The sequence below is a fragment of the Ornithodoros turicata genome, chromosome 3 (genome assembly GCF_037126465.1).
Source record: "Ornithodoros turicata isolate Travis chromosome 3, ASM3712646v1, whole genome shotgun sequence".
Lineage (NCBI taxonomy): Eukaryota > Metazoa > Arthropoda > Arachnida > Ixodida > Argasidae > Ornithodoros > Ornithodoros turicata.
In genome coordinates this window covers 10,432,494-10,460,273 of record NC_088203.1, presented here as the reverse complement: position 1 = coordinate 10,460,273, position 27,780 = coordinate 10,432,494, and the positions used below count along the sequence as shown (strand labels likewise).

Here is a 27,780-nt window from a genome sequence, read left to right as displayed (position 1 = left end):
CAGACGCCGCAAACTATAGAGGCTGTCAAAGGAAGAAAAACCTAACGATGGACCAACACATTTTCATTTACTTTTTCGCTGGAAGAGGATTTAAGACTGGTGTTTTCCAACTTGATCCACCAAAGTGCTGCGGGATATCTATCTACCTTGCACCTAGGCCAGAAGGCAACCGGACATTAAGGGGTTTCGGGCACATAACAGCCCTATGGTGTTACGCGCAAACTGACCTATAGTACAGGCGTCGGACTTCTGGGCAAGAAGGAGTACGATCATCTACTATAGGTTTCTTAATAATAGTTTTACGTTGTATAGTTTTGAAAAGAAGTGATTGGTCGCTGCAGCGTCACGCGGTTCGTGCATGTGTTCGTGCAGCGTGAAGAAGACGACATCTCGAGACCTTGCTGTTCCAAGTCACTTTGAGCCTCCAGGCCGATTTGAACACTTCCTCAGCTCAGCTAACCTGTTCTGTCTTCTTATTTCGTCAGAAATCCTACAAGGCTTTCAACATCATACATCATCGTAATGTATGGTAAGCATCGTATTCAGCAGTAGAACTAACAACACGTGTATTCCCTGTATACGCTATACGTTTGGTGCAGTGGTTACGACACCCTGTACAATTCAGGAAAGGTTGAAGGGAGACGAAACGAACGAGCAGCGGTTGCTATTAGAGAATTCGTTTGGGGCAGTTAACGAATTAATTTTAGCTGAACCTGTTTACGGTTCGTTCCCCTGAGTGGGACACCGATAGCGTTACTGCTCATTCTGACGACAATGTGCATCCGTTAACATTCGGAGCGGTTTGCGGACAATTTGCAGCGCACTGAGTGCTGGTTCGAATTTAAAAGCAGCACATTACTGGAGCAAGAAACATTGTTAGTGTTACGCGATACGCGATGTGAAACATTGTTTCATTCATACTCCAGCTTTCGCAGTTTGAAAGAGGTGAGAACTCCTATCTGCTATACTATGTTACGAGCGGAATAGGCGTAATATTGTTGCATAATGTAAAACCCCAAGACTAGGGAACACGAAGGGACAGACACAACACGAAGTCTCAAACACACACACGCACACTTCGTGTGGTGTCTGTCCCATCGTGTTCACTAGTCTCGAGGTTTTACATTATGCGTCATCTTCACCAGCTCGCTTGCTTCCTAGCCATTTTTTCGTTGTAATATCGTTATTCTACGCTCCGTAATTCTCTTGACAAGTGCTTGTTCAAAACTTCATAATGGGCGTAGCGTTGATACATTCGGATATCCATACGCCATAGCTTCATACGAAATCCAGATGCCTCTATCCATTGCTAAGTCATTTGTAGCTCCCAATCAGACGCCAGCACGGAGGTACACAAGAGAGAAACTGATGTTCTGAGGCTGGAACAACATAGAAGGGACAGCTACAAACGAAGCCTCAAATTGCCTAAGAAATCAACGATGAAAAATGAAAGTCACTGAAAGGGTTAGCCAGCTGTAGGGATCGAACACACATCTTCTGGATTGCCGGTCCAGGGCTCTTCTCTCTTGTTCAACAGGTGCCGCTTGCGTCGATTTCCGTCGTGTGAATGTGTGTACGAGTGAGCAAAAAATGTAAGAGTGAAAGGAGGGTGAGTGAGAGTGAGTGGCTGGTTTGTCGTCCCTTCAGATGGCGCACCCCGAAAGTCGCTGGAGAGGCGTGTTAGCTTAGCTGAATTGGTAGAGCCCTGGACTGGTAATCCAGAAGATGTGGGTTCGATCCCTACAGCTGGCTAACCTTTTCAGTGACTTTCATCTTTCATCGTGAAAAGAAAAAAAAAGGTGCCGACGCCAGGATGTTTGCATAGCTTGTTTTGTAGCCTGCATCGGCCAACATCGCCTACACTACGAGAACTTCACCGCATTGGACGCTGTGCTCCAAACAGTGCCGCGAATGATAGGGTTATCGCTTCTGATTGGAAGAGAGAGGGGGCGTACGCCTTTTTGTCGCAATTTTCATATACCCATATACCCAAAAGTCCGGATATGCAGTACTGTGCCAGCTGCCATGCTTTGAAAATGAAAGGGACTGAATCCCCGTTGGAACTGTGCACTGTAGGTCGAGCTTCGCATTAAAGATACAACTTTGCGTACATAAGGGATAGTGTTGGTGGCTCTGCGCACGCACAAACCATATAGAAAGCTTAGCATAGTGCGCAGGACCACCACGCTATTCTTCCTGTACGCTCAGGCGATAGCGCACAATGCACTAAAATTCAGTATTTGTTCGGACGGTGCCCATGTTCCCTTGTGCTCCAGCGTTTGTAGAAGGATGACCTGGTTGTGAGATCGGTTATCGCCAAGAAATGTTCCGAATAGACCTCTCCCTGTTTGTAAACAAGTGACGTCATAGTGTTCGATAGCGCTACCAATTTGGTAGAGTTCAACTATGCTCGTAGCTAGGGGCGAACAAGGTCACGCCCGAAAGACACGGTCACGATGGTCCCTGAAAGGGACGGGACCTTCGGTCCTATTGAAAGACAAGTGCCCATTCGTGGAACCCAGCCGTTCCCTTCCGATTTGTTTCGGTTTCAGGCCGTCTACCAACGCCATGATGACGTTTCTCGGGTAGAGGTCTATTCCCAAACACTGACTCTCTAGCCTTCTATTTCGACTTTGTACTCTTCAAACTCTTCTAGCCACACCCATCCAATCCCTCGCCCGTGTTACCGTATCACAGGCCCGTCAATAAAACACGGTCCAGCCAGCAAGACCTTCGTGTAGAAGTGGATGCCCGCATTCTGCATTTATTTTCGGTGCGGAATATAGCCGGTTTTTTGATAAACCCATATAAATACCGATAAACACCCCTCGAATCAGCTTCAAAGAAAATGGCGTAAACAACAAACAGATTTATAAAGAAACCACTCATTTCTTAGTCATGGCAACCGGAAAAGATGTACAAAACGTTGCGGAGGGACATACTCTTGGCTAGTGGATCTGAAAAAACAAACAAATAAAAGAAACACAAACACAATTCAAAATGCAGCAAACACAAGTGGTGGCCCTTATAGTGTTGAGGACGGAGCAAGTTCAACAAACAGTGCACAACGCGTTCTGTAATAGACCTGTACCTGTTGGTAAACAAATGCCGCCGTAGTGTTCGACAGCGCCACCAATTTGGTAGAGTTGAACTACACTTGAAGCTACGGGAGAACAAGGTCGCGCTCCAAAGCCACGGTCTTGAGGGGATTACGATGGCCACTGAAAGCGACGCGACCATCGGTCCTACTATTCTTTTCATAGGAGGCGGCGAACAAGTGCCCATTCGTGGAGTCCGGCCCTCCCCTTCAGATTTGCCATTGGCGTAATATGGTTAAACGTTTCTCTGAGCACCTTCTACACCCTGCTAACAAACTGTGCGAGTCGTCACTCTTCCACTAGCGCGTGCAGCAACATTTCGAGAGTGTGGACATGTGCGCTGAAACGCTGCAACTACGCTTCAGCGACAGTAAGTGTTTGGTTCGCGACAGTAAAAGTGTTTGGTTCGCGACAGGTTCGTAGTCTGCTTACGAGGTGCGTGACTGTCAGAACTGTTGTGCTGCAACGGAAAGCTCGCTCTCAAGGAAGCTTGAACGTACTCTAAAAACAGAACTTCACCGCATAGCACGCTGTTCGCCATCCACTGCCAGGGTTGACAGTGTTATATCGCTTCTCATTCGAAGACAGAGGAGGGGAAGGCGTACACCTTTTTGTGGCAATTACCATGTATCCAAATTGCCAAAAAAGGCGTACGCCCTCCTGTCTCTTCGAATCAGAAGCGATAACACTATCATTCCTGGCAATGATTGGCAGACAGCGTGCCACGCGGTGAAACTGTTTTCAGAGTGTAAGCTCGGCAATCAGAGGAGTCAAGGCGGGTCGACGTCGCTGCGTACTCATTCTGGAGGTGCCAGAGTGGTCAACACTGATGCCACAACAGTTTAGAAGCATCCTTCCCAATGGCGTCATCACGCTAAAGCAGCCCATGCAATGGGATGAGGTCTCAGCGCGACCACGATCCTTCTCGACTTGCTACTTCAGCGGCCGCTCGCAGAACGCGCGCTCCGACTGCCCATCGGAAATCTGTCTGGTTCCTGCGGGAGAAGGGACATTTGGCTGAAGTTTGCGGTTCCAAGAATTTCGAGAATTATCCAACTCCATGCTCCACTGACACATGCTAAGCGACAGTTGACAACGACACAGCCCAGGTTAACTGGATTCAGGAGCTGAAGTTTCTGGAACTGGAAGCTAACCTTTGCGTGTAGGGCTCGTAGTTGGTACATCTGCAGAGGCAAAGGAAACTAAGCTCTTAACGGTTGCATGTCATCGAGTCCCCGTCAGTGCCTATCCCGGGTCTTCATGCTATCCAAGCCCTGGAAGCTGTCAAGTTCCTCGGTAGTTTGAACAGTAGTCCTAAGGCAACACTTCACCCTGCGTTGTTTCGTTGTCCCGGTACCACTATACGCGATGACTATACTGTTCGCCTAAAGCAAGATGTCGTGCCGATTCTCACTCAGTGCACCTCGTTGGATTCGTATCTTGATCCGAAAGGTCGTTGATAATTTGGAGAACGAGTGTCGTTCGCGTCGTATCGATAAACCAACTCCCTGATGTGGGACTGGTGGGATTGTGGGACTGGAGGGACTGGTGATCGTCAGATGAGGGACAGTAGATCATCTTGCGCTGTCTCTCCCTCGTGTTTCGGATATTCCTGCATCGACTCGAGCCCTTCAAAATGTGAAAACTAGTTGGACTTGGCAGTATGAACAGGAGGCAGCGTTCACACTCCTAACGTCGGACCATTGCTTGGCTAAGTACCACACGCCCTATGCCACTAGCGTTTATTCTGATGCCATCTCCTTTTGGCCTCTGTGCGGTTCTCCTCCAGACACAACAGTCAGGCGAACGCTGGCAGGTAGCCGTTTCATCAATGTGGATGGCTACAACGAAACAAAGATACAGACAGACGGAGAGAGATGCCTTTGCTAAAACACGGGCAATCCAGCGGGTTTCATGATGCACTTTCTTCAGGATGCGAAACTGACCATCTTCCTCTTGTGCCGCTGTTTAGCTAGATGAAACTAGATGTTCTACCTCTTAGGGTGCAACGGGTCAGACTAAAGACAATGCGCTATCAGTTCCGGATGCTATGTTCCAGATGTATGCTAAGTTGTTCGGTGCGGCTGATACATTGCCTCTCAACCCTCTCGGGGATAATTAACTGGACGCTGCTGAACGTTTTGCTACTGAAGTGATGACTTGATACTGATGTAATGACGCTCATTACTTGGGAACTATTGCCCGTGAATCTCCGGGACGTAAGGAGAAAACAGTGGTGTTGAAGACGGCTGCACACTTGTCAGCAATGCTGGTCGAAGCAGGCCGAAGAAGCAAGGCTGGCCAAAGCAAAGTGTACCGCTTCACGTGGCGAAGTACCTGTCCGTGAAAGATATGCCTGTCTCTGTCTATAATGGAAAGCAGTGGTCTACACCTAAAAGACAGTTTCGTAAACCCCTCCTCTCGTTCGCCAGCACTTTTTATGCTTGCAGTGCACTAATCGTACTAAGGCTCTTGCCCGTGAATCGGTGTGGTGGCCAGGTTTGATAGCCGAAATTACTTCTCTCGTTGCTAGTTGTGAAAAGTATGCATGTACTCGAGTTAACTCAGCCCAACCACGTCTCCACCGGCCTCCCGGGACACCGATAGCAAGTTCTAGGCCTGAACCTATTCCACCTGATTGGGGGTGGTGGATTATTCTCGAAAACGTTGGAACGGCTCACGGCTCGTCGACGTATTCAGCAGCAAGTGAGGTCTGTCAGTGGTCCGCCCTTTTCATCAAGATTGGGGAGGCCGAGACGACGATCCGTACGGTAAAAGACTTCCTCCGCAATGCGAAGGATCCATATCTGTCCCCCTCAGCTATGGGAACACAGCACGTGTAAGTGGTTTCAGCCTGGCCGAACTCCTTATGGGGATTCAATTACGAACGCTTGTACTAAAGACAGAGAAGCGAGCTTCGCCCACACTGGCAGGCGGTGGCAAGGAAAGATTAGACAACAGGCTCGGGTGTCATGGGGCTAGAGATCGGCTGTCACTTCAAGCAGCAGGAGAACAGGTCTGGGTTTCTCCGGGACAGGTATACGTGTTACGGCATTGAGCCCTGCGCAACATCCAAGTTCCCGTGATTCAATCTCCGAGCCATAGAATAGCGACAACGGTACATTGCATAAACCTTAACGGAACTTGTAACTCAGGAAGGAGGGGAGGGGGGTAGATGTAGTGGCAGAGACATTTCAGTAGTCCAGTGGCGTCACCGGTATTCACCGCCAGGGGAGTGGCGGGTCTTTGCCGGGTCGTCGGAGCAGGGCCCTTTTTGACCACGCCACCCGATATTTTGGACAACCGGCGTTCTGTTTTTTTTTTTCACCACACCGCATACAGTATATTGCAGCTCGCCAGGGTAGTTGCGTGCGGGATCCATAAATGCCGTCGAGTCACCTCAGTGTTGGAGGGTCAGGATGTCCACACCAAGCTTTATTGCTAAAGAGAATGTTGCTCATTGTAGAGTAGAGCTATTACGTGACCGGGGCACCAATGTTACAAACTTTCAGAAGAACGCGAGTAGTTCCTACAGGTTTAAATAATAACGTTACCAGATGACGTCTGTTCGTACTCCGCTTGAGTAGAAGCTGTTGGAGACGCTCAGCTAAAAATTGTGTCCTCGGCAGCGCGCAGCTTGACGCTGAACTGCAAAGGTGCGTTCCGACGTCGGACGCGACGGCGGAAAGAGGATGGCGGAGGCCCGTTCTCCGGTGCCGTTCATGCAGGCTCTCCTTGCGCGACTGACGGCGGCGGACTGCAGCGACCACCCATTCAAAACGGATAATAAGACGATTGCGTCCAGGTCTCGCGTCCCTCGCACTCGTCGCTAATGACGAGAATACGGAGAGCCTCGGTGTAGACCTCAGGCTGTTCGCCGCACACAGCTACGAGGGCGCGAATCCATTAGTGGGAACGTAGCTTAAGCGGGGATGGACGTAAAGGTCACTCATTGTCTTCCCTCACTGCAGCACCAGAGGAGGACTACAACCAATACTACTATGGCGCGTCAGAGGGGTTGACAGACCAGTCGGGATACGACCGTAAGAATATAGCTGGCACGAAGATCATTGTTCTATCTCTTTTATTTTCTCTTTCAGAGATCACTGGATTTCCTCAAGACTACTCTGAAGGTACATGATCGCTGAAGAATATAAAGCGCGAAAAGTCGAGACGATGGGAGGAGACACACACTCGCTCGTCCGCACAGACACCCGTTTTGTATGTTTCCTTCTATGGTCTCCGTCTTTTCGCGCTAAATTATTCGGTGGTCATTTAGTTAACACTGATGTTTACTATTGCACAGTCCAGTACACTCTTAAGAAACGGGTGTAACTCCTTTTTTGCCACATATACTCTCAAAAAGGGTGTCTCCTCACTCCCTCAAGGGAGTAGCATGACACCTTTCTCCCTATTGGAGAGTAATTCTTCTTTCCGGGAGGGAGTAACGGAATAATGTTACTCCCTTGAGGGAGTGAGGAGACACCCTTTTTGAGAGTAATTGTACTCTCTAAAAGGGCGTTATATATGTGGCAAGGAAAGGAGCAGAGAGGGAATATGCATCAGCTGAAATGCCGCGAGCAGTAACCCTAGGAGGGGTGAGTTAGGATAGGGATTCGTCGATCATGTTATCGTTCAGCCAATTTGCTCTACATCTACTTGCACTGGAAATAGTACCTCCAGAGACATTTTGTTTTTTACATGGCATGAAACTCTTGAACGAGTTCGAGTTTCCAAAAATTCCTTTTCCTTCCTGCCTCACAGTACGTGTTTCTGTATTTTTTTTTTTACAACTCACCCTTTTCTTTTTCTTTGTTGTTCGCGTAGAGACGTAATGTTCACGCACATAAAGAATCCCATATAGTGAGACAGGGCCGTGTAACATATATACTTTCTGGCCTTTTTTAAATGTCGACTCTTCATATGGAATTTTAGTCAGCAGTTAAGGCAGCGACTTGACGAAGTAAGCCAGCGTGAGGGTTCAGGAAAGACTCATAACGTCCTGAGCGACGACAGGTCTTGGCCGCGGACTTGCACAAGTGAAGATGCGGCTTCAAGTGAAGTCAGATCTATGAGCTCGGGGGGTTAGTCTTGTCAGAGCTAAAGGCATGAGAATGAATAAGCTTTTTGCAACAGTTTTGCTTCGTGCCGCCCCGAAACGTTGCAAAGATGTAGACTTAACCGCCTTAGAAAGATGTAGACTTGGCCGCAGAAGCCCGACGATGCAATGTGCAATACTTTCTTTTTGATGTCTATTACTTTCTGTTTTCAGTTGAATCGGGTTTTTTTCCCCAGGATCAACGTGAGTACCTAAATTGCGTAGAGACTCTCTATCACCATATAGTATGATAGGGCAGCCTTAATCTCGTCCGAATAAGCTTTTTGCGACTGCTCTGCTTCGTGCTGCCTTCTGCTTCATTTTTTCCGTAAGGTTGCAACGGCTTGACGCAATGTAGACGTGGCCGCAGCGTAGCAGGACTATGCAAAGCGCAATACTTCCTTTTTTAATATGGAATACTTTGTTTCCAGTGCAGCCGGAGCTTTACCAGCAACCTAGTGAGTACATAAATGAGTGTTCCATCTCGAAACATAAAAAAAAAAAAATATATATTTATAGTGGGACGAGCAGCCTTAATCTTGTCCGAGGAATGAGAACACTCCAAGAAAGAGTGTGTAGAGACACCACCTGGATCAACGTAGCGTCAGATAAAGGGTGTAAAAGGGTGGTAAAAGAGAAGTATCTTATATCCAAATTGCTACAAAAAGGCGTACGCCCCATCACTCACCGAATCGGAAGCGGTAGCTCAATGATTCGTGGTAGAGTGAGATAGCAGGTGCAACTTTGAGGCACAAAATATGCGACAACAATGACCTCCTAAAGGTGTAACTGCTCGACCTTTCTGAGTGAAGAATAAGCTATTTCTAATTGCTCTGCTTCGTGCTGCCCTCCGTTTCATTTTCCGCAAGGGTGCAAAGGTTTGATGCAAAGTAGACGTGGTTTCAGAGAGTAGCCCGGCCATGCAATGTGTGATACTTCGTTTTTTTGACATGGAATGCTTTCTGCTTCCAGTGCAATCGGGGCTTTCCCAGCTGGATCAAAGTAAGTACGGAGATTTCATTTCATTTATTAAACCTTAAGGGCCCTTACAAATGGCATTACATAACGGGGGAATTGCAAAGAGCAAAAAGGAAATATACAATAACAACAATTACGAAACATTCGTATGTACAGAGTGTGCACTTAACTTTCAAAAGAACAGCTGTTCTAGATAGTGGCTAAAGCGGGAAAGAAGGGGCAATACTTGTGGGAAAATTGGGTCGGGCGACGGAGAGAGCATGAGCATCGTAATCCTGCAACAAAGCCTCGAGCAACTTCGAAATCTATGTCCGCAAGACGAAATTGAGCATTTGTCTCAGTAGTTGCAGCGGGGCTATAAGGACTTACGAACAGCAAGCGCACATGGAGGTGTAATGAACGTCGTGTCCTTGGCCTTCCTCCTGCGTCCCCCTCCACTGCATACACTGCTAAAACAGAACTTCACCACATAGCACGCTCGTAACCAACCATCATGCCGAATGATATCATTCTGTGTCATGATTTGTTCAAAACAGGGAGGAGGCGCCTATCTCGGACACGATAATCTGTCCCAGATAGGCGCCTCCTCTCATTTTCAACACATCAATGCACAGAATGATATCATTCTGAATGATGGTTGGCTGGGAGCGTGCTATGTGGTGAAGTGCTGTTTTAACACTCTTAAAAATGAACTTCACCGCATAGCATGCTCCTAGCCAACCATTATCTCGAATCATATCGTTATCTGCCCTGATTTGTTGAAAACGGGAGGCGTACGGCTTTTTTGTGACAATTATGAACAGCATAAGTGTCACAAAAAAGGCGTACGCCTCCCGTTTTCAACAAATCCGGGCAGATAACGATATCATTCTAGATGATGGTTGGTTAGGAGGGTGCTATGCGGTGAAACTCATTTTTAAGAGTGTACTCTGTAAGAAAAGAGGGTGTGAAAAAGTAGTACCTGCACTGTTAAAACAGAACTTCACCACATAGCACGCTCCTAAGCCAACCATCATTCCGAATGGTATCATTCTGTGCATTGATTTGTTGAAAATGGGACGAGGCGCCTCCCCCCCTGTTTTGAACAAATCATGACACAAAATGATATCATTCGGTATGATGGTTGGCTAGGTCACGGTGACTGTGTAGGTCAACATAGCTGTTGATAAAGGATGTAAAAGGTTGGCAAAATCAATTACCCTATGTATCCAAACTGCTACCAAAAAGGCGTGCCCTATCATTCGTGGCAGTGAGGTAGCAGGTCGAACTTTGCGACCATTTAGGTACACTCTTAAAAATGAACTTCACCGTATTGCACGCCCTTACCCAACCGCCAATTCTCGAATGATATCGTTATCTGGCCTGATTTGATGGAAACTGGAGGCGTACGCCCTTTCAGTGACGCTTCTGCTGGTCATAGTTGTCACAAAAAAAAAAGGCGTATGCCTGCCGTTTTCAACAAATCAGGTAATATAACGATATCATTCGAGATGGCGGTTGGATAGGGGCGTGCTATGAGGTGAAGTTCATTTTTAGGAGTGTTGGCTAGGAGAGTGCTATGAGGTGAAGTTCTCTTTTAAAGGTGTGTACTCTGGTCGAACGTATGTGCTTCCCATACAGTTGCGTTCTATCTGCGTCGTTTACCCGAAACTCGCTAGAACGTCTTGAACAACTAAGGACTGGCCTACGGCGTAATTTTGAGTCGTATTTGTGTCGCGCCTGACCTGGGTTGTCATGGTGGTTCCCGCAGGTCTTCTGCATGTATTATCTCTGATACGTATAGGCCGGTCCCATGGTGGCCGATTGTCTGCTTGAGCGTCCCTCTCTTCCTTCCTATAGGCGGGGCACCTAGTACCGAGTAAGTACCTGTATAGGTTTGTTTCTACATGCATCAATGGCGTTAACGCGAGAAGCAATCCTACAATGAAAAAAAAAGAAAAGAAGGCTAGGAAACAAGTGCAAAGTGCAATAGAAAAACTGTCTAAAGCCGTGGGCTTGTGAGACCTGGCGCCCCTCTAAGCCAAGCGTCATTCCCCGTCTGAACAGCTCTGGTTTAATGTTTCTCAAAATGCAGGAAAAAGGACGACAACATCGTCGGCTTCATTGTCGGTAGCGTGTGTCTCCTGGTACTAATATCGGCTCTTGCGGTCTACCTGGTACTGGCGTCCACCGGTGAGTTCAGACACCGTCCAAACACCAGACGGCTGATTGCTTCGGGCGAGCTCATCACTATCGTAATCTTGACCATTGTAACGATCATCGTCTAGACATCCCAGTTTGACTGGAGGAGCCAGTGGAGTAGCCAGTAGTCTAAGCGGGGAGTCGAAATACTACCCGTGAAGGAAACGAGTATTAGCCAAAGCCGTATTAATTGGTTTCGGTTTACGTATTTTTGTCGCGGCTGGTCGCGGCGAAGCGCAAAAGGACGAAATTCATTGGTGTAATTCATTGGTGGAAGGACGTAATTCATTGGTGGATAAGGGAGTGGAAGAGCGTCCTTTAGCGCTTCACCGCGACCAGCCGCGACAAAAACGTGTAAACCGAAACCAATTTCTTACTGCAACAAATGACCCGCTTCGGTTGCAGATTTTTCTCTAAAAGGTAGGGGTAGTACTCCATTTTAATGCCGACGGCGCCCTGCTTTAGAAGTTGGCTTTTTTCACGAAACTCATTTGAATTTTTATTTAAATAATGAGCGCTTCCCGCTCATTCACGCGGTGCCCCTGTTGGAAAAAACCATAAAAGTCCATACAGATTATGTATGGACTTGTGTGGACTCTTACGACTTTGAATGGAAATGGTATGGAACGCTATGGAATTATATGGTCCTCAAACGCTACGCGTACGGACTGCTACGGTGCACCAATGGAATCCATATGGCATGTGCGGACTTCTATGGTGGCCGTACGGGTTCCATAGAGAGTGTGTACGGAACTCTATGGCAGCCGTTCAAAGTCCGTAGAGCGAGTTTGCGGACTTCTGTGACGGTCGTACAGGTGTCCATACAGCAAACTTCTGTGTGTACGGAATCTCTTGGCAGGCATAGAAATCATATTTAGCCGAAGGACGACTAGATGTAAAATGCGCTGTGTGCGCATCACCGTGACATGGTTGCTGCTTTGCGCATGCCGCAACACTTTCACCACTATCATAGAGATTTTTCCAAACTGCAATCTGTTAAAGCGGATTTGTTTACGTTGCTTTTTTAGCTTACGGCACACAATCAAGCTGTTTGCACTCTTTACATAACATAATAATAATAATAATAATAATAATAATAATAATAATAATAATAATAATAATAATAATAATAATAATAATAATAATAATAATAATAATAATAATAATAATAATAATAATAATAATAATAATAATAATAATAATAATAATAATAATAATAATAATAATAATAATAATAATATAAAGTTGTTGTCATTCGAGGAGAAAAAGATACGCTGGTGCTAGCAACAGGAATTAAGGAAGCAGAACCCGGCTGGCTTTGGAACAATCATTGAATTTCGCCTAGTGCTATACTCAATAACATATATATGTTTGATTAATTTACCATAAAGGGCAGATGGGATACGTTGATATGCAGGAATAAAATGATTCAATATTTACTTGTTGACGCATGATAGGGATCTAAAAATAGGCAAACAATATTGAAGTAACACATAGGCTATGCTGGTCCTTTGTTCATATATCGTTGGGTGCCGCTCGTGGCGATTTTCTGGAGATATCACGAGTTATCCTTTTCGTGATTTGACATCATTCTCAATGCCTTGAAGTGAGCGTTCTATAATCACAAACACAAATACACGCACATAATTGGCGTAATACTTTCCGTGGAACGGTGTTTTCATAACACGAAAATGCAATAATAGAACAGAAACCGAAACAGACAAACTGCCGTCTAAGAATGGCGATGGTCGTCAACGTATGGCACTCTGATTAATGTTATGGGGCACTGTTATTTAGTTTGAGAAAAATGATGGTTAATCCGGTTAATCTTTTGCGCAAAGCCAAAAGTCGGTAAGAAATAATATATAAAAATTACCTGTTGCTAGATGCACTTTGCCTAGGGGGCTACGTGTCGCTGTGTTTTTGGCTTTGGGTGGTTATGGCGGACGTAGGCGAAGCACGTTGTTTCTGTGTGATCAATTTCCTTTTTCAGCAAAACCTTTCTTGGCTGCACAACGTATTTTAATCTGCGTGCAGTGTATGAACTCGTGATATATGCGGACAAAGTGGAGGTAGTTACTACAGTGTCAAGAAGTTGCACTTCCATGAAGGATCGGTGGACGATTTTAGCTCAACGGCTGTTTATGCCTGCTGGCGAAGAAACGATGGACTGTTGTCCCGCCAAGGTGCCGATAATGAAAGGTAAACATATAAATATTTGTTGTGATGTGATAATGAAGTGATACGGAATGCTATCTGTGATTGCAAAGTGCATGCGTGAAGTTTGAAAATCCTTTGCGATCCGTTCAAACAAAGGAACGAAACTCAATCACGAGAGGAGAGTGAGATTCGCTAGAGTTAGCAACAGTTGTTTAGGTATCGGGACCCGGCTGATTAGCTTTGGAATAAGCGTTGAAATGTGTTACATAATCGTCATTGCACATACAAAAGCGCGTGCCATTGAGGATTGCTAGGTGGGGTTCTGTGGTTTGTCATGTGCGACTTGGTTGTGCGCGGATGGGTTGGAAGCTTAGATGTTTCTGTTCGGGTGTGTCTCGGCTACATCTCGTCGTTTAGATCATCATATGTTTGAGATGCACGTACTTGAATGTGTGTTCCTATGTCGCTGCAAATACAAGTGCCCTGTGTTGTAGACATATAGTATAGTTGGCCCCGAAATCGTAACACATTCACTTTTTAAAACAATCCCGTGTTATCTTGTCAAACCATTGCTTTTGTCTTTCGCAACGCTTAGATAAAATAACACAGGTGAATTTCTCATAAATAAAGTCAAATGTATATGTTAGTAATTCATGATTAAATTTTCAGAAAGGTAGAGTGGGCCGGCTGTTGACCACAATAAGTCACATGTGCATCCAACGTAATGAGAATGAGCCGAGGTAGTCTAAAGGCGTGGACAACACGGCGTGGCTTGCTCACCCACTGCATGCTTGCGTACTGAAGCCATCTTTCTTTTCCTACAAAATTTTGTTTTAAAATATATTCTGACATATATGAACATGAACATAGTATTGTGTACTTGTAGTGTTTCCACACTATATTAGTTACATGCATGCCATGCTTTGTACGACATACTCCTCTGATTGTGCCTTTCATCTGTCAAATGCTGTTTTCCAGAAAACGTACCTTATCAAGACAGCGTGACGTCCACAAGCAAGTGCCACAGATTTTTTATGCTCATGACACGGATGCAGCTCTGTGGTAGGACTACACTTTAATACTTTTTATTTTCGTTGGGAAACGGTGTGAATGGCATTTTATTTCTCACTACTTCTCACGTGTACACAGACAAGCATGACAGTGTGAGTTTAAAATGCATGAAGTCAAAGCATGGATCTCTGTTAATTTTATTACTCCCAGTCTGCATTTGTCAATGTTCTGTTTTTTCTTTTTTTGTAGGATGTTACTGTGGAGCAAAGTCCATATTCATAAATGCATCTACTGCTTACGTTAGTTACTGTTAAAGCTGCTGATACCACATGACAAATACTGTGGCATGAACAAGGAAATTTACAACTCGGGCATTGCTGTACAACCAATTGGAGAGGTGCACCATACTGAGATCTCGTTTGCTTTGTGCAAGTAAACAACACTTAGATATATAGAATACGAAGCTTGTGCAATGCATGTTCTACACTGCAGCAGTGGGAGCCTGACAAAAGAGCAGCGGTGCAGCGTAGTTGGCATGCTTAAGACTGAACTTATAGAACGGACCAAAAGTTGTAAGGCATGTTGGTCAGTATACTTATTCATCATGGGCAGTCTGATAAAGGCACAGCATTCCACTAGCAGCCAACGTGCCAAACCAAACCTTTTTCGTTCAAGATTTTATGCCAGTGCTAGAAAAACGGCTCTGGAATAAAAGATACTGGTTCATATCTGTTCAGTGCTAATGTCATTATAGGCACTATCAACAGCATTGTCTGTAAACTGTTTTCAGATTGCCCTGTGCCTATTGGCACAATCAGAACGAACACAACAATCCGAAAACAGTTTACAGACAATGCTGTTGATAGTGCCTACAGCACCATTAGCACTGGACCAATATGAACCGCCATCTTTTATTCCAGAGCTGTCTTTCTAGTATTCGTACAAAATCTTGAACGAAAAAGTTTCGGTTTGTCACATTGGCGGCTACTGTAGCTGTGTCTTCATCACATTACTTATCGTGAATAAGTACAATGACGAATATGGCCTACAGCTTTTGTTCCATTTTATAAGTTGTTGTCCCAACCATGCCAACTACCTTGCTGCTCTTTTGTCAGGCTCCCACTGCTGCAGTGTACAACATGCATTACACGAGCTTCTTATTCCATGTGTTCAAGAGCTGTTTACTTCCACATAGCTGACAAGATATCAGTGTAGTGCAGTTCTCCAATGGCAGTACCCCAATGCCTGAGTTGTAGATTTCATTGTTCGTGCCACGGTATAGTATATTTATTGCAGTGTATGTGAAGCCTGCCGGTACCTGTATCAGGCTGGTTTGAAAAATTTTGCAGCGAGAAGTGGCAAGAACAGTGCGGTCACCTAGGGAGCTCCACGGACAGATCATGACTGCAAAGCGGCGCCAGCAGTTGCTGCTGTCACGAGTATGTGTATTTATTCTGCCAGAACATTGAGCAATTTTTCTATTTTGACAACAGTATCCACTTGTTAAGGAGCAATGTGGTGACATTTAACATCACTCGAATTCTTGCCTCACCTGTCAAGCTGTCCATCAGGCGCCACCATGCAAAATATTTTCACTCTTCTCTGCGTTATAGCTGCGCAGTTGAATTTATTAAAAAAATAGTTGGAGAGAGCAGTTGCAGACAACGAACACGATGCTTTTATGACACGGTGAAGGCGCCATACCTTGTTTCTTGGTTTTTTTTCTTCGCACATCACGGTCTGCTTATAACTGCTTGAGCAGTTCTGCAGTACATCACCGGTCTCGTGAAGGAGTAACATACATCCCGACTTCCTCTCGTTCTGCGATGCACTCTCTTCACGAGGCGAATAATTTTTCAAAGGGGCGCAGAACAGAGCTCTCTCGCTTGCTCTCTGCGTCACCTATGCTCATGGTTCCTCAGCAGGAGCTATTTGTTTGCACCTCAGCACTCCTTTAAAGAAAGCCCTGAGATGATCCCCATTATCTGTTTGTGTGGCTGTGGGGGATGTTCTTCAACAAAAAGCCTCTGTTTGAGAAAGCTCTATCATCCCGTTCGTTTGAGAGGAAGCTTTACGCTATATAGTAAAGCTGCTTCGCACCAGTCTTTGTCCTCTAAGCTGTTATGTACAATACTGATGCAGATGCAAGCACAATTTAACATTTTTGAAAGAAAGCCAGTGAACACTCCTCATTTAAACTTTTTTTTTTGTACAGATAAAATGGGTTTCTGAGCTCAGCTGTAGCGTATGGTGTTAACATTGTCAAATGAACAGCAAACAGTATTACTTGCGTCAAGAGCTGCCTCGTTGACCAATCAAATTACTTGCCCCCATGGTGCTGGTCACCACGAGCTGTCTTACAAAGTGGGACAGCTTAGCTCAATTGCAGTCTTGGACCAGGAAATGCGGGTTAGAGTCTTACAACTGGCTTTTTCAGTGACTTCCTTCTTCTGTATTTCTTAGACACTTGAAGCTTAGTGTGTTTTCGTTTAATCTCTGTGTTCGAGCTTCAGAACATCAATTTCCATCATGTTAAGAAGTTCCTTATTTTTGTAGAATATGCTTCCACAGAGCATATGGTAGCGTGGTATTTGGTACTAACGCATGCTCATTTTCTTATTTTAGGTTGCTTTCAGGAGTACACTGCCACGAAGCCCAGCCGCAAAGGCAGAAGTCTGACTGAGTGAATTGATCCAATTAACGGCTACTTGGCTGACTTCCTAAAAAGGCTGTAAGACAATAAATTTTGTCAAATTGACATGCACTAGTTGTGTTCATTTTGTGCTGGTGTTACGTTCAGCAAACACTCACGTCTCATCCCATCATCTTGCGGACTGCCACACATACCCATGCCATACAGCAAGGTCGGGGGCCATACAGGCTATGGACTCCATAGGAGGCCATACAGTGTACGGACTGCCATAGGAGGCCATTCAGTGTACGGACTGCCATAGGAGGCCATTCAGTGTACGGACTGCCATAGGAGGCCATTCAGTGTACGGACTGCCATAGGATGCCATACAGCGTACGGAGTCCGTACCAGTCCATAGAGTGTATGGAGTCCGTTCAGTTATACCGTATGACTGCCAAACGGACACTTGTATGGTTTTTTCTAATAGGGGCGCATCTTGTAGGCAGTATTGGACAGATACTCGTAAAAAAGAAAGTTATGCGATTGGTGCACCGGTTCGCGAATTATTTATCACGGGGATTTAACTGAAACACCCGGTATAGCATGTAAGTTTCCGAAGGTCGTGGTGGTCCAGTCCAAACTGCAGTGCCTCAGGTAAGATTCAACAAGCGCATGATAAATAATGTTAATATGGTAGGGGGCAAATGTTAACTATTTCTAAGAACGGCTCCCACAAAGTGATTTCGCGAATTCGCCTCAAGAGTGCCAACAAGGGGGACGGAGAGGCTCTTCTGATTCCCACGACCGGAAATCGGGAGAGTCTAGGTTCGAGTCCAGCCGTGAGCACTTCGGGAGTCATTTCGAGCCACAGTTAGTCGTTGAGTACAAAAGAGGTCTTAAGTGTCAGATATCTAATGCCTTTTATACTCGACCCGTAACCTCCTGCAAGGATGTTCATATACAGGGTGTCCCAGCTAAGTGTATGGATTTTTAAAAAATATATTTAAAAAACGCTTTCTCCAACATGAAATCAATTGCAATATAGCGTATGCTGAAGGGCACTCCCTAGGAGGGCATTAGCAAAGTCCAAAGGCAATGTCTTAAGCTACAAGGTTGTCCCAATGAGAACATCTGTTCCTTTCGGTCACCTGATATCGTAGCAGTTCGATAGATCGCCCGCAAAAAATTCGTGATGAAACGTAATTTCTTCTTAGGACGCGTCTTTTCTTCATCTCCAATGTGAGGGAGAAAGAGCACACTATCGCCTCTCGCGTCCTGGAAAAAGATTAAAAGGAAACAGAACATGCAACCCAAGATAAGGCCAGTTCCGGTACATTTGTTTTTGTTTTATTTCCGCAAGTTAAAGCTCATCTTCGACGCATGAGGCGGCAGTGTGGTCCTTCCCCCTCTCACGTTGGGGATGAAGGAAATACGCGTCTGCGAAGATGCGCAATGAACAAAATAAAGAAAAAAAATGGCGTTCCTTCACACTAAAAACGGCGTTCTTAGCATAATAGGCCCCCTTATAGGGATTCTACTCTCTGCGGAGGTACTCCAGGTGGTATTTCGAGAGCTTCCTTATTTTAGTGGCTGACCGCGCTGCGTTACGGTAGGAAGAATTACAAAAAGGTGTGCCAATGTACAAAAGCGATTGCTTCCGATTGACTCAATAACCACGTGAGCGCCCTATAATGCTAGAGTTCGTTCCCACATAGGGACGTCAATATACGCATGCAACTGACTGCTCAGGTTGTCAGTGATATTTCGATCAAATAGCAATATGTTGGAATGTGAAATGCGCGACATTACCAAATTGCCAGGACCATTGTCCGTTATACGAAACACTGTGCAGACGCCATAACGTACAATGAGCGATGTTTTTAAAAAGGGACCAACGGCGACGGCAGCGATGCTGACATACGTAGAGGAGGTGGAGGAGGTGGAGGAGGTGCAGGAGGTAGTTCACAAGTGACGGAAGAGGATGCAGTGATAACAGACTATGGGTACATAAACCCACCGCCAACGACCACAACAACAACTCCTACGACGACTAGCACGACCTCTACTACGACTAGCACAACGACTACTACTACTACTACTACGACTACAACTACGACAACTACGACGACAACGACCACAACGACTACAACGACAACGACCACAACGACTACAACGACAACGACCACAACGACTACGACTACAACGACGACTACGACTACAACTACTACGACAACGCCGCCGTTGGTGTCGACAGCACGTAAGGTTTACTTTGCCCTGTTCCACCGTTCCACCGTAAGGTAATAGCATGCTCTAGCCACCCATTATCTCCCAACCGTTATCGGTATCGGTAATGCCTCAATGCAATGCGAATTGCCAGGCACTGTTGACGGTTTCAGCTATACGCTATACGTATGCTGGCGGTATAACCACGCGACTGCATTGGTATAGCCGGGCTATCTGGGCAATATCAATTTGAAAAAAAGGGGGGGGTGGAATCCAAGCCTGAGCGATGGGCAAGACACGTACTGGGTGGAATCCCTGCATTGCTGCCGCGTGGGGGAGATGAATTTCATTGAACCACGTATGCTGCGCGTATGTGGCATGTAACGCTCCGGGGCATGTAATTCCGTGAACACTTTAATCAAAATCGCATCGTGATTAAAATATCGTTGAAGCTCATTCGCACATTTGAGCTGACACGAACATCTTGCCAATAGTAATCCGAACTGGCGTACGAAACTTTGACAGTGTTGTGGTCACAGTGATGTGGTACATACGTCCAAAAAGCGTCTAGCATCGTGTACACTCCGAGGACTTATTTCGCCAATAATCCATTTCCCCATTCCGCGATTAGTGCTGCTGTAGTAGATTAAAAAATGCGCCACAGCTGGCAACAAGGATCTGCGAATTTATGCATGTAGAGGGATTAAGTGATCCATTCTTTTCGTTTCATCTGTTCTTTTTTTTTTTTAGCACCTAGATATGACTTCATCTTCCAACCGCTTGTTTGCACCGTCGGTCGCCGTGCCTTGCAGGAGAACATGTACCCACCGTCCGGCATCTGTGACGTCATCATCTTCACCCATGTCTATATGGAAAACGGTACATTATTCACCGATACTCCCGGCCCCTTCCAGACCTTCACAAAAGTCTCGGTCAGCCGCCCCACCGACATGTTCGGCCTTTCGTTTGACACGAGGTTGGTTACTCAAGAGTATATATACGTTACTCTTATTCCTCCGACGGCAATAGCGACGCATTAGGAGGTGAACACAGAAACAAACGTTTGCTGGCCCTACAGAGACCGGCGGTTCGTATAATAGCCGATGTACCTATACGATGCACACAACTTTCATAATGAAGATAATCAGCTACTTGCTCCACGACAAAAATAATGTTACGTTATACTTGTTTGCGTTACGAGGGTTTAGGACTAACCATATATACGGCCATCAGTCCCCATCTTATACCCTTCCATACGGTTTGAACAGATTTCAAACAGTTTTCATACTCTGAAGGTGTATATCAATGACCTCTCCTATTTAATTTGATATACTGGGTAGCAGCTAAATTTGTTATGTTGTACACAATGCCATTGTAGTATTCTGTCATGGTTGTGTTAGACTCTTCGCCGCATAGCACCTCTCGTGGCCGGTCATCATCTCGAATGATATCGTAATACGCCCCGATTTGTTGTGCGCATTTTTGTGACACGTATGCTGTTCATAAAAGTGTAGTATTAAAGGAATTATTCTTATGTCAAATAACGTTCCATATTTCGCACTAAATAGATGATCCTGTTCATTTGCTGATGTTAAAGGGTAATACCCTTGTCAAGCAGCTTCGTGCTGCTTTGTGGCTTCCCTGTGATTGTGTTTTTCTGTGGAAGTTACAATAAAGATCCTTTAAAAAAACTCCACCACAAAGCACTCTCCTAGCCAACTATCATTCGGAATGATATCAGTCTGTGCTTTGATTTGTTGAAAATGGGAGGAGGCGTCTGCTGAGAGACATTATGCTTGTGAGAGAACTGATGTTCTCAGGCTGGAACAGCATAGAAGGGACAATCACATACAACAAGGCCACATCCCTGGACCGGTAATGTACACTCTTAGAAATGAACTTCACCGCATAGCACGCTCCTAGCCAACCATCATCTCGAATGATATCGTTATCTGCCCTGATTTGCTGAAAACGGGGGGCGTACGCCATTTTGTGACAATTATGATCCGCATAAGTGTCACAAAAAAGGCGTACGCCTACCGTTTTCAACAAATCAGGGCACATGGCGATATCATTCGAGATAGCGGTTGGCTAGGAGCGTGCGAGGTGTAGATGTGGGAAAGTCCTACAGCTACACTCTTAAAAATGAACTTCACCACATAGCACGCTCCGAGCCAACCATCACCCCGAATGACAACGTTCTCGCATTAGATTTGTTGAAAATGGGAGGAGAAGCCTATTTTGTGCCGTGCATAATGGCACAAAATAGGCTCCTCCTCCCGTTTTCAACAAATCTAGGGCGAGAACGTTGTCATTCGGGGTGATGGTTGGCTCGGAGCGTGCTATGTGGTGAAGTTCATTTTTAAGAGTGTAGCTAACCTTGCGACTTAAATCTTTCAACATTATGCTTATCCCAGGTAGGCGCCTCCCCCCTGAACGAAGGGACCATTTCTTCGACTAGACTCTTAGAGTGCACTCTTAAAAATGAACTTCACCGCATAGCACGCTCCTAGCCATCCATAATCTCGAATGATATCGTTATCTGCCCTGATTTGTTGAAAACGGTAGGCGTACGCCTTTTTTGTGACAATTATGAACCGCATAAGTGTCACAAAAAAGGCGCACGCCTCCCGTTTTCAACAAATCAGGGCAGATAACGATATCATTCGAGATTATGGTTGGCTAGGAGCGTGCTATGCGGTGAAGTTCATTTTTAGTGTGAACTTAGCTCGCACATAGCTCGCTCCTAGCCAACCATCGTCTAAAATGATATCGTTATCCGCCCAGATTCGTTGAAAACGGAAGGCGTACTCCTTTTCAGTGACAATTATCAACAGCATAAGTGTCAAAAAAAAGGCGTACGCCTTCCGTTTTCAACAAATCAGGGCAGACAACGGTATCGTTCGAGACGATGGTTGGCTAGGAGCGTGCTAGCGTTGGGCGTGCGTGTGACCACCAATTAATGTAAAATTTAACTCGTGTATGTCTTGAAGCCAACCATGACCTTAGCCGTACGTGGGTCTCCGCTTCATAACCAAACGTTGTTTCAGGCGCCAGGACGTAGCTACGTCCCATCGGAAAAAATAGCCGAACATCATGCTCTACGGAGGTCGCACAGAATAGCGCACGATGAATTTTTCAGCGCAATCTTTGTCAGTCCGATGAAAGGAGGTTGGAAACCCAGCCCTCCCCGACATCGCAGAAAGAGATAAAACAGGCACGGCTTATCACGTCCGACTTTCGCTGGGATAATGCTTTCCCTCTCCCAATTTTAGGAACTGTTACTTTTTCTACTATCACTTTGTGGGCTGGCTTCGGAACCTCCTTTCGTCGCACCGCGAGCGGTTGCGCTCAAAAAGTCATCGCGCGCTATGGTCCGGTGCTCCGAAAAGCATGATATTCGGCTATTTTTTCCGATGGGATAGCTCGTGAGTATCACTGTGAATTATCATGAATTTGAGTGAATTCGTCACGCTCTTCATATTGGTGGGGTAAAAAAGTGACCTTTACTTGGCAAAGTTCCGAGTTCAGTTCGCAAATATTTACATAATTAAACTTGGAGTACATGACATTCACATTAGGAGGTGGCAAAAACCTAATAAGAACAAATGCTGTTGACCACATGATTCTAGGTGGCGTAGTTTTTTTATTATAATTCAATGACACGTTTTCTGGGACACCCTGTATATTTATGACACGGGTGTTTTTAAATGTGTGAATTTCAAGCTTTCACCTCATTTCATCTGACCGTATGAAAGACTAAACTTTTTATTTTTCACATAGGTAATCATTGGAACGCACGCATTCAAGGTAAAATGCTATCACCACCCCTGAACGTAATATGTAAAACACGGGAGTTTTTTGTTTTTTTTTGTTTTTTTTTTTGGGGGGGGGGTATTAAGCACGTGTGCAACAGCGTGTTTCAGAATACACGCCTGCCGCTGGAACCAAAAACTTGGTTTATATGCAGTTATTACCTTACCGGTAGCACCCCACACAAAGTCCACCACACAGGTGTGGCCATCTCGTAACACCACCACCAGCACCATTTAATGAATGCACGCCTTGGAGACTAATCAAACCCCAAGCCTCTCCGGTACTCACGACGCAAAACTGCAAAAATTGTAGTGAAGGGCCTCGACACTTACTGAGCTATTCTGCCCTTATGTTACATTCTTACACAGTTGTATATTTAAATTCACTGTTATAGTTGATTAGTACATTGTATACATTTAGATCAGTGGAGACAGGAATTTTGAGTGCGTATTCTTTTTTAAATCCTTGTTGTCTCGACGTAAGATACAAAGGTGCAGGGAAAGACAGCAATGCACAAGCGAAGAATTAATATTCGAGCCAGAGCAGCAAAATAAGACTAAAACAAAATCACGCTTGGAACAAAGGAGGCAGTGTTTCCTCTCAAAAGCACACAGGATATTTTCTCTTCACAACTTCGCGACTTGAGCGTTTCGCAGTGCAGCAATATTTGTCAACTTTCACACTTTATCAGTCTTCTAAGTATCGCATTTCAACACATCCGCAATATGTGAGGCACTGACAGCGGCATTTCGTCCGGAAACAGTGCGATATCTGCGTTAGAAAAGCGAGAGGGGGCCGGGCCAGTTTTCGGGGCATGTAACGATATCATTCGAGATGTTGGTTGGCTAGGCGCGTGGTATGCGGTGAAGTTCGGTAAGGAGGTTCCAGTTTCAAGGAACGAACCTGCTTGGTTCGACTGTTCGACGATTCGATCCTGTGTTTTGGGTACTGGGATTCCGATTCCCTCCCCCGGATTCGTGGGTCCGCTTGGCCCTCCCCCAATTTTTGTCACGTACATGTCGTCGTATACTATGGCATTCTAGGGTAAACATAAACAAGGCACAACTGTCGGAGCCTCGAAGACTTCCGGTCCTTCCGCGACTAAGGACGCTCGGAACCAGCCACCATGCACTTTCCTGATTTGTTGAAAGTGGGAGGCGTACGACTCTTTGTGGCAATTTGCCATGAGAAGGCGTATACGAAGGGCATGTGTATACAAGAAGTGTTTGGATACACCTGGGTAAAAAATATTACCAAGGTTAGATTAACTATTCAGTGGAAACGACCATCGACGACCGTTATTTTCCTTCCAGTAGACTGTTCCAGTACACTGTTAAAATACACTTCCACTTCAAATAGACTTCCAGTACACTGTAAAAATACAACTTCACCACATAGCACGCTCCTAGCGAAACGGTATACCGAATGATATCATTCTGTGTCACGATTCGTTCAGAACAGGGGGGAGCCTATCTGGGACAACCATAGTGTGTCCCGCGCCTCCTCCCATTTTCGGCAAATATGGACGCAGAATACCATTCGGAATGACGGTTGGCTAGGAGCGTGCTATGCGGTGAAGTTCTGTTTTAACAGTGTACTGACTTGCTGTGGGAGACACCAAGGAGTAGCTTCGTGACACCGCCAAAGTTGCGTTGAACGGCCTCAGTGCGGCACTTCTTGAAAAAGGGCTTGTTGTTTTTGCTTGTTTTGTTTTGCAAAGAAAAGTTTTTGCTTTGCCCACTTCTGTATGGCCAACAACGGCGAGCCTATCCCGCTATCACCCCCCCCCCCCCCCTCTGTTTTAGTGTAGTAAGGGGTTCTTTGATAGTCTGCTGTAGCTTCGTTTATCGTTTTCAGGAAGACGCGTAATGGTATTGGCAGTTTCTCGATGTAATGTTCTCTCGCAGTTTGGGAAAATACCAATGGATAAAAAATTGGTAATGTATTGCCCGTATTTAAGAGGTGACTACAGACTTGTGTCCTTATTGAATGGATGCAGTGAGGTAATTGGACACTTCATCTGGATAATCCATACATTCCCAGATTTTACTGAAGCTTTCTCACGGTTGTACAACTTGTGTTTGGAAATGAACGTCTGGTGGATATATATCCCAATAAGCCCAACGTTTCTTCTTTTTTTTTACTCCGTACTACTTCCGAGTTCCTCCGAGTTCGTCACTCGGACCGTTGCTTTTTATTAAAGATTTTGCGCACAGAAAATTCTGGTCTTCGTCGTCATTAACTCAATTACTTGATAGTTTTTTTCTTCTCGCACCGTCCGTCTGCCTTCTAGCATGACTAACATTTCGACATCACCTGCTTTCTCGTCAGCTCTCGAGAAGGCTTTTACTAAATGGTAGTGACTTATCTCTCCACGCGATTGTGCATTGTTATTTACTATATGCTACCTCCATTGGCCCTCAAAGATCTGCAGGGCACTATCCCCTGACTTACTTCTTTCGAGAATGTGCCCGCCTGGCCATATAACTCAACAGCAAAAACTGAAGTCTGTTGCAGTCATACCTTTTTTTTTTTTGTAATAAAAAGTTCTCTTGTGCAGCTAAAAAAACAAACTGTTGCGTAAAATGTTTCAGGTATGCAGCGGCAGTCCAACTCTTTACTCGCAATCCACACAGAGCTCCACATACACGCAACAAACCTTGGCAAAGGTTGTCTCCTCCGGAAACTCCATATACAGCTTTGAAACGGCAGACACCCTACTGGACAAGGTGGGTCATCTATGAAAATTCTCTGAGTGCTTGTGCTGCTGGGTGAGCTGGAGAGTATAACCTCTTGCCGTGGTTTCATAGCCTCCATTTTAGCAGCAGCAGAAACTCCCGTGCCCGAATTTTTGTTTGCTGTGCTGGCTCGTTTTCATTGGCAGCCGGTTTTGCGAGCCAATCAGGAGGTTGGTTGGTTGGTTGGTATTCTTTTCATTCGACGGTCACTCTTAAAAATGAACTTCACGTCTGCCGGCCATACGAGAATGCAAGCTCCATGATATAACCGGGAAGCGACGTCTCCGGGGAGTAATTGCAGCTTCTGGACCCCTAGACTGCAATTTCTCCCCATTTTAGTCCCCTAACCCGACGTTTACTCCCCAGGGCTGCAAATTGTCACTCAACTTTGCAAATACTCTTCCGAATGAAAGGGTCAGTTTGATGGCATAAGACTGGCAATTTTTCACCCACACAGAGTAAGAAACAGTTAGCGCTTCTGTCTTGGCAAATTGTGCTCTATGTATGTAGCAAAATTTTATATCACACGATATATCACGGTTGACTCTAGGACAGAGCGTGAAATGCAGCCTCCACTGTGAAAGGGGATATTTTTCTGTGGTAATGCATTTAGTCCCCAAAAGGAGTAAAATTAGAATGTGGGAAATATCTTGTGGAATCCTGTCCGTTGAGTCTGTCACGGGTCGTTCATGGTTGTCTGGATGGAAAATTAGGGAAGCCGCATAGCGAGAGACACCCTGTACCACTGAGTTCTGCTGAACTCGTTCCTGTACGTGCGTGCTGTTCTGCTCGCCGATGCTGTGTTGCCATATGGCAACAGCGCCACGCCGCATCCGCAACGCATGAAAATGCAATAGTATAGCGAACCAGGCATAAGAGCTGTTGCGATTGAAGGAACCTAATGGGTATTTACTTTCTTGTCCTCCAGATTGTGTGCACAGAAATGGCGTACGGCCACCGAAATGTGGGTTTCGTCTTCTACGACAGCGAGTTCGCAGCTGGCGACGCCAGTTGCGATGGACATCCGGGGGCGTTCGCCCGTATGCGGTTAGTCAGGAAACGCTTTGACGATCTCATGCAAGGCGTTGCACCTCCCGCGTTCGATTACACAAAATGCATATTGTGAGCTGGAAAATAAAGTGTTTACGACGAACTCAGCATGGTAGTCCGATTTCTAAAACAGACAGAACTGGCTTGTGCAGTAAAGAAGCAATGCAATTCTCTGTTTAATAAGTAGTTTTCTCACACACATTCCTCATGTGTCGATACAATATGTGGCACGCAGATAAGCTGGAAGTGGTGTTGTGATATCTTTTGCGAGGCAACTTTTAGTGCACACAATAGCGGGATGTCTTTCAGAAGGGGAAGTACACCCACTATCCCCTACAACACTTCGAATGTATCCAGTATCCAGAATGTATATAAGTGAGGAATGCAGGACAATTGCTTAGTAATCGCTGCTAGCTTGAAATATCGTAAATCACCTTCGTGGGGCCAAAGCTACTTCCCAATGTCTTGATGTGCACATCTTATATATGGTGACCTTGATGCTCATGAATATGTGAAGCAACGTTATGATCCAGATATCCAGCCACAGTATCATGAGCCATTTTACCGGAACCAGGTTTCCATTACCATTGCTTGTCCATGTGCGCACACGTGTGCATGTTCACGATACTGTGGCACCATTATTGTAGCACAAGACGTTGCTTCACCAGTGCTGCTGTATGTGCCTTTTTCCCTGGGGCCTGAGCAAGGAGAAGCAGAAATTATAATAGTGTTGTTGGTGTAATATTGGTTTTGCTAATATTGTTAGGAAATGTGCAAAGAGCATCTATATATTTA

General features: G+C 45.5%; 1 protein-coding gene and 1 long non-coding RNA gene across 3 annotated transcripts; both read left to right on the top strand.

Annotated features, from left to right (window-relative positions):
• Nucleotides 1–372: 372 nt before the first annotated feature.
• Nucleotides 373–27,088, top strand: LOC135388039 (mucin-2-like). The gene is made up of 12 exons (XM_064617321.1): nt 373–529; nt 7,070–7,141; nt 7,199–7,231; nt 8,371–8,400; nt 8,628–8,654; nt 9,169–9,198; nt 11,014–11,032; nt 11,249–11,346; nt 19,047–19,415; nt 20,132–20,357; nt 25,792–25,926; nt 26,864–27,088. Exons 1-12 carry the CDS (start codon nt 523–525, stop codon nt 26,985–26,987), a joined length of 1,170 nt encoding a protein of 389 aa, XP_064473391.1. The 5' UTR covers nt 373–522; the 3' UTR covers nt 26,988–27,088.
• LOC135388038 (uncharacterized) lies at nt 12,582–17,500 on the top strand. 2 transcript variants are annotated; one of them, XR_010421278.1, is made up of 5 exons: nt 12,582–13,557; nt 14,494–14,577; nt 15,876–15,965; nt 17,152–17,257; nt 17,327–17,500. It is a non-coding gene; the product is annotated as an uncharacterized LOC135388038 (long non-coding RNA). The 2 variants fall into 2 exon arrangements; XR_010421277.1 differs by lacking the exon at nt 17,327–17,500 and having other exon boundaries at nt 12,583–13,557; nt 17,152–17,284.
• Nucleotides 27,089–27,780: the final 692 nt, after the last annotated feature.